This window comes from Rhagoletis zephyria, unplaced genomic scaffold, assembly GCF_001687245.7.
Source record: "Rhagoletis zephyria isolate East Lansing unplaced genomic scaffold, Rhagoletis_zephyria_1.1 Rzeph_scaffold_01474, whole genome shotgun sequence".
Classification (NCBI taxonomy): domain Eukaryota; kingdom Metazoa; phylum Arthropoda; class Insecta; order Diptera; family Tephritidae; genus Rhagoletis; species Rhagoletis zephyria.
Genome location: NW_016158558.1, coordinates 21473 through 28239, shown reverse-complemented (window position 1 = coordinate 28239; position 6767 = coordinate 21473). Strand labels below are relative to the sequence as shown.

Here is a 6767-nt window from a genome sequence, read left to right as displayed (position 1 = left end):
ACATATTAACATCTTGGGGCCGTATGGAATCTAACCAATAACAGCGAGCACTTCTGCAAAGTCAGCTACAGCAAAGTATGTAAACGTACATTTCAACAAATTTAATTTCAAATTGAAAAAACGTTTCTTTGAAAATAATGTAAAATCGCACACGGAAGAACCGAAAAGATTAAAAAATCATGATACTTTTTTCTTTCGTCTGTCGATTTTAGAACTGGTTCGGAACTATAGAATTTAGGACTAGTTCGGAACTATCGAAAAAGGGATGCAGCGGGGGGCAATTGACACTTCCTAGGACATCGCCATGTTAAATTCGCCAGTTGCTTGCATGCAAAAGAGATTTATCGCGAACCAGTACTGGGTCCAAATGTACTAGAAGCGCCCCAGTTCAGAACTAGAGATTTTCCCCACAGGGTACGAACACAGATATATACATTTGCATACGTACATGCACATTAGGTGCAAATCAGTACGCACTTACATAAAAACGTACCTTTCCATTTGTTTACCACCGCGAGTTTTTTTTGTAAATTGTTGACTTCATTTAATATCGTTAAGGTAATTCAATTTAATAGTTAATCAACTCTTCAGATTGAGTGGTAATGAAGGTGGTCGCGCTTATCTGGCATCTCTTATGTACTTGTTTATTACAAACTACTGGCAACTCTGGCTTACTTGCTGCCAAAGCTAACTTCCTTTTTTTTCCTCTCTCTAATAAATGGATTTGACATAATCGAACGTGTTTGGTTTATTACTATCGAAAGGAATCCGCTTTAAACGTTTATTAAAACCCGCGAACGCTATTNCCAAAGCTAACTTCCTTTTTTTTCCTCTCTCTAATAAATGGATTTGACATAATCGAACGTGTTTGGTTTATTACTATCGAAAGGAATCCGCTTTAAACGTTTATTAAAACCCGCGAACGCTATTAAGCGTTAACATAAACTGGTCCTTCAACCCGGATCGCATTATATTTTCATTGAAATTAGCAAACCCGCCTATATTTACTAAATTTATTCCGCGCTGACATTTGCAACATGTCATCTCTTAAAATTCGTGACTCCGCGTTAAACGCAATCAAACGCTACTTACAATCCAGTAAAGTGGATGCGCTATCGGTGGACACTGAGGTAATATCTACTTATCTTCAATTGCTTGAAAAGCAATGGACTCGCTTTTGCGAAGCACAGCAGGAAGTGGAGCTCTCGTGTGGGGATGAGAACGCCTCCATGGAGGAGCAGTCACGCATACAAGGAGAGGAGTGGTATAGCACCGCCAAGGCTAATTTAAAACGCCTGTTATCAGCTCAAAGGCAGCCATCGCATCAGGGTTCCGTAAAGGCAGCGCCTGCTCCCGTGCCACTTCCTAAACTGCAGTTGCCGTCGTTTAATGGCGACCCCGCTCAATGGTTGTCTTTTCACGATGCTTTTTGCTCACTCGTTAATACGAATGCGAGTTTGTCGGACGGAAAAAAATTGCATTATCTTCGGAATTGTTTAAAAGGAGAAGCATTAGGCTTGGCGAGTAGCTTAGCGGTGTGTGACAGCAATTATAATGAGGCTTGGGACTTATTGACCGCGAGGTACAAAGTCATGCGAGTCATGGTGGACAGCCACATCAAAGCGCTATCATCAATTGGGAAAGCAACAAAAGATACAGCCAAAGCAATCAAACTCGTGTTAAATGCTATCCTTTAGCACGTTGGCGCGCTGCGCGCACTCGGACGTCCAGTCGAATTTTGGGACGATTGGCTTATTCATTTAACCGTATCCAAGTTAACATACGAAACCCGCAAGCAATGGGAGCTGTCGCTTGTGGTAGATGATCTACCATCCTTCACTTCTCTTCGAGAGTTTCTCGAAACTCGTGCACGCTCATTAGAGATGGTGCCACAAGTAAGCTCTAATACAAAAACAACAACAAAGAACGTTCTCCACACGGCATGCAATCAGTCAGAAACACGCGACCATACATCGGCCGCTACAAAGGTGTTGCATTGTGCTCATTGCAATGGTGAACATAAAATCTACGCTTGTCCGCAGTTCAGCCAACTCGACTCAAAGGGTAGACTAGCCGCTATTAACGGGCTAGGCGCATGTGTAAATTGTCTCAGCAAAGGGCACGTTCTCGCTAAATGCCGCAGCGCATCTTCGTGCCGTATATGTCAACACCACCACCACACGTTACCTCATGCAAACTTCACCAACCAAACCGCAACACCCGCTAGCAGTTCAACCGTACAGCACGTCAACGTCACCTCACACTACGCTGACGCTGATCGTGTCATTTTGCTGGCAACCGCTGAGATTGTGGTGCAAGACTACGCTGGTCGTTGGCAACCCACCCGAGCTGTGCTCGACAACGGCTCGCATGCTTCATTCGTCACCGAAGCGTGCGTCCAACGCCTACGCATCCCCAGAACACCATCATCCGCTTACGTTACGGGGATTGCATAACTACAAGGAGGTCGTACCAAGGGTGAGGTTACACTATGCATATCGCCGCGAGCCCTAGATACCAAATTTCAAGTGAGTACACTTATCTTACCGACAATTACTAACAATCTCCCCACAACCCCTGTACCGACGTCCTCATGGCCGCATCTCACCGACTTACCACTAGCTGATCTACATTTCTCAACGCCTGGTCCAGTAGATATTTTAATCGGCATGGACGAAATGGACAAATCCTACTCAGTGGTCTGCGTAAAGGTGAACAGGGCACCCCAATGGCACAAAATACCGCGTTCGGTTGGGTACTGTTTGGGAACGCGACTAATTTGCAGCGGCCACCTTTGACAGTATCGACTTTGCATTGTGATACGCAGTTAACCCAACTTGTAAACAAATTTTGGGAACTCGAAGAGTTGCCCCCTCGAAGGTTTTATACACAAGAAGAATCATTTTGCGAAAAGCTCTTCGACGAAACAACCGAGCGGGCAGAAGACGGTCGTTACATTGTGCGTTTACCATTAAAGACAGACGTCCTGATCGGTGAGTCGAGAGCCGCCGCAGTTCGAGCCTTACTCCGCATGGAAAAAAGATTTGCCGCTGACAAACACCTACGCCAGGAGTACAGTAAGTTAATGCAAGAACTTATTGACATGGACCATATGGAGTTAGTCGAGCCTGCAACAACCAACGTATATTACATGCCACATCATGCGGTTTTAAAGGACACAAGCGAAACGACTAAACTTAGAGTCGTGTTCAACGCATCTATGAGGACACCACCAGGTAACTATCTAAACGACGCTCTCATGGTAGGCCCGCAGTTGCAGCAAACCCTCTTCTCTGTACTGACTCGATTTCGTACTCACCGCTTTGGTATCATTGCTGACGTCGAAAAAATGTACCGGCAGGTGTACGTGGCTAAGCAGGACACCGATTATCAGCGCATAGTGTGGCGAGATAACCCTTCACAGCCAATGCGTGACTATCGTCTGCTAAGGGTCACTTATGGACTTGCCTCCGCTTCGCACCTGGCAGTGAAGTCACTTCAACAAGCCGCGCTCGACGCGACCAACACAAGTAAAAGAGTTGTGGAGGTTGTAAAGTCAGACTTTTACATGGACGACTTATTAACCGGTGCAGATACGCATCGCGAACTTACTGTGCTTCACAAAGACGTATCCAAAGCGCTTTCTCAAAGCGGTTTCGAGCTTCGAAAATGGGCGACAAATTGTCAGACGCTGAGGGAGCTGATACCGCATGCATCCAAACAAATTTCACACCTTTTAGCCGATGGAGATGAAATTCGCACTCTAGGTACTACATGGCACACAAACAACGATTGGCTTTCTATATCGGTTAATCTGGAAGCTCTTCCAAGCAAACTTACGAAACGTACCTTTCTTTCTGACTCGAGCAAAATCTTCGACCCTTGGGTTTAATCGCGCCATGTTCCATTCGTTCAAAAATTTGGTTGCAAAGGGTTTGGCGCGCAAACGTGGACTGGGACGAACCGGTACCATCAGACGTTGCCAAGGACTGGTTGGCTCATCGCAGTGAGTTGTCGAAACTCTCATCGTTAAAACTAAATCGCTGGTTGGGAACTAGCACAGTTTCAGATTCCGAATTCCACCTTTTCACCGATGCTTCGAAAGTCGCCTATGCAGCCGCTTTATACTGTCGCACTCAAATCCCAGATGGTAAGGTTAACATCGTACTAGTTGCTGCGAAAACAAAGGTAGCGCCTCTAAAAACCACATCGCTGCCGCGTTTGGAGATTTGTGCAGCACATCTAGGGGCGCAGCTGGTGCGGCAAGTCCGGTCAAGTTTGAACCTCTCAATCGGCGAGTTGTGCGCATGGACGGACTCCATGGTTGCGTTGGTGTGGCTACAAAACAATCCAAGTCGCTGGGCTGTGTTTGTTGCCAATCGCGTCGCCGATGTACAGGAAGTTTTACCGGCATCACATTGGAGGCACGTCGCCACGGAGCCCAATCCCGCTGATTGCGCATCGAGGGGTATTACACCATCGCAGCTTCTTGCGCATCCCTTGTGGTGGCATGGGCCACCTTGGCTACGGGAAGGCAAGAGTCGTTGGCTGATATCCGCACAAAAACACACCACGGAGCTCGAGTTAAAATCAAAGAAGGCCGTTGCGTATCTAACACAAACCGCTGACGAATGGGACCTGTTGACCAAATATCATTCATTTAACAAACTTAAACGTATAACCGCATATCTATTGCGCTTCGCCAACAACGCATTGGTAAAGTATACCTAGTTTAATTGTTTCAAACAAGAAATTTATAATTGCAGGTTAAACAAATCTGTACCGATGCGAAGCGGCATAGCACTATTGCAACCGTTTCTAGACTCAAAGGGTATTCCACGTGTAGGGGGCCGCATCAAAAATGCCGTGCTTTCAGACGATGTCAAGCATCCTATAATATTGCCGAAGAATTCGCCGCTCGCTAAGGTAATTGTTGCTGAGATACACATCACAACATTGCACGCTGGACCGCAATTAATGCAGGCCGTACTTCAACGACGATTTTGGGTAGCCGGTATTCGAAACCTTGTTCGTGCGGTATATCGCCGTTGTACGCGTTGCAGACGACTGAGCTGCAAGCCAATACAACAACTCATGTCTGATTTACCCGCGAGCCGCGTCACCTCTGCGCGTTGTTTCCTGCACAGTGCGGTCGATTTCGCTGGTCCTTATGCCTTGAAATTTACGCATGGTAGAGGCGCTAAATCTGCGAAGGCGTACATCTGCTCATTTGTATGTATGAGTACGGATGCAATGCATCTCGAGCTGGCTGGAGACCTCTCCTCAATCACCTTTATTGCCGCTTTTAAGCGTTTTACCAACAGAAGAGGCTACTGTCAGCATATTTACTCCGACAACGGCACTAACTTCGTGGGTGCTGAGAAGAAGCTGCGGATCGCATACGAACGCTGCATCAATGACGACAAGGTGTCATCATATTTCGCCGACGCTCAAACGACCTGGCATTTCAACCCCCCGAGCGCCCCACACATGGGTGGCTTTTGGGAGGCTGGTATAAAACGCGTTAAGTACCATCTCAAACGAGCGCTGGGCAATCGCGTCAATCCGGCAGCATTTCTGGAAACGCTGGCGGGACGAATACCTCGTCAGACTTCAACAACGCTCAAAGTGGTTACGCTCAACACCGAATTTGCAGAAATACGACGTAGTAGTTATACGTGACGGTAGCGCGCCACCCACGAAATTTAAACTTGGCCGCGTACTTGGCATACATCCGGGCTCAGATGGTAGAGTTCGAGTCGTAAATTTAAAAACATCCGAAGAGGAACTAATGAGACCTGTCGCTAAGCTATCGTTGCTACCCACAAGGGCCGACATTTTTTCCGTATAATTTTATGGTTTTGAAACCACTTGAATTGAAATTGTTATAATTTGAACGGTCGTTCAAGGCGGCCGTCATGTTCGCGCCTATCTTGCATCTCTTATGTACTTGTTTATTACAAACTACTGGCAACTCTGGCTTACTTGCTGTCAAAGCTAACTTCCTTTTTTTTCCTCTCTCCAATAAATGGATCTGACATAATCGAACGTGTTTGGTTTTTTATTATCCGGAATCCGCTTTAAACGTTTATTAAAACCCGCGAACGCTATTAAGCGTTAACAGAAGGTGTTGTAGACCGCCGAGAGATATTACAATAGAACGTAGCTAGTATTAGGGTACGTGGATTTAAATTTGAGTTTTATGTTAGGAGCAGATAGGGATTCAGATAAGTATTAGGTTTAAATATTACGTGGAGGTATGGTTAAATATGGAATTTTAGAATCGGAGTTTTAGAGTAAAATATTTGATTTTGGATTTGGGTTTTAGAGGTAGATATAGGATTTTGAATTTGAGTTTTAGAGTCAGGTGTTGGATTGTTTTATTGTAATTAAAAAAAAAAAGAAGGAAATGATTTGAGGTTGATTTGGGTTAAGTGTTGGATTCCAGCGATGAAGTGCTAAACACTAGTGGTGGCAAACTATCGATGGCACTATCGATACTATCGATAGTTTTGGTTTTTTTTCACTATCGATAGTTTTGAAAAACTATCGGGTAAATTTGAGACGCAAAAATGTGAATGTGCCTTTTATAAAGCGGCAATACTTTTATATAAGAGAATGTATGGCAACCATGTTGGCCTAACGTTTCTTGCATTACGAAAGTATGTGTATTGTGAGAAACAAAGAATCAGCAAAATAGCATCATTCTACGTATTCATAGTTTCAGTTGTTTGCAAGATTTATCAGAAATGGATAATTTTTTGGTC

At 45.0% G+C, this 6767-nt stretch overlaps 1 protein-coding gene across 1 annotated transcript; it reads left to right on the top strand.

The window, feature by feature from the left end:
• The first annotated feature begins 3899 nt into the window (after positions 1-3899).
• LOC108364138 (uncharacterized) lies at positions 3900-5682 on the top strand. The gene is made up of 3 exons (XM_017617711.1): positions 3900-4006; positions 4059-4721; positions 4767-5682. The coding sequence occupies exons 1-3, from the start codon at positions 3900-3902 to the stop codon at positions 5680-5682; spliced, it is 1686 nt and encodes a 561-aa protein (XP_017473200.1).
• Positions 5683-6767: the final 1085 nt, after the last annotated feature.

Excerpts from the sequence above, each read along its gene's own strand:
- LOC108364138 (XM_017617711.1), top strand. The coding sequence starts at position 3,900 with ATGTTCCATTCGTTCAAAAATTTGGTTGCAAAGGGTTTGGCGCGCAAA. Across the intron at positions 4,007-4,058 it reads GGACTGGTTGGCTCATCGCA|CACAGTTTCAGATTCCGAAT; the intron begins GTGAGTTGTCGA and ends GTTGGGAACTAG. Across the intron at positions 4,722-4,766 it reads GCCAACAACGCATTGGTAAA|GTTAAACAAATCTGTACCGA; the intron begins GTATACCTAGTT and ends TTATAATTGCAG.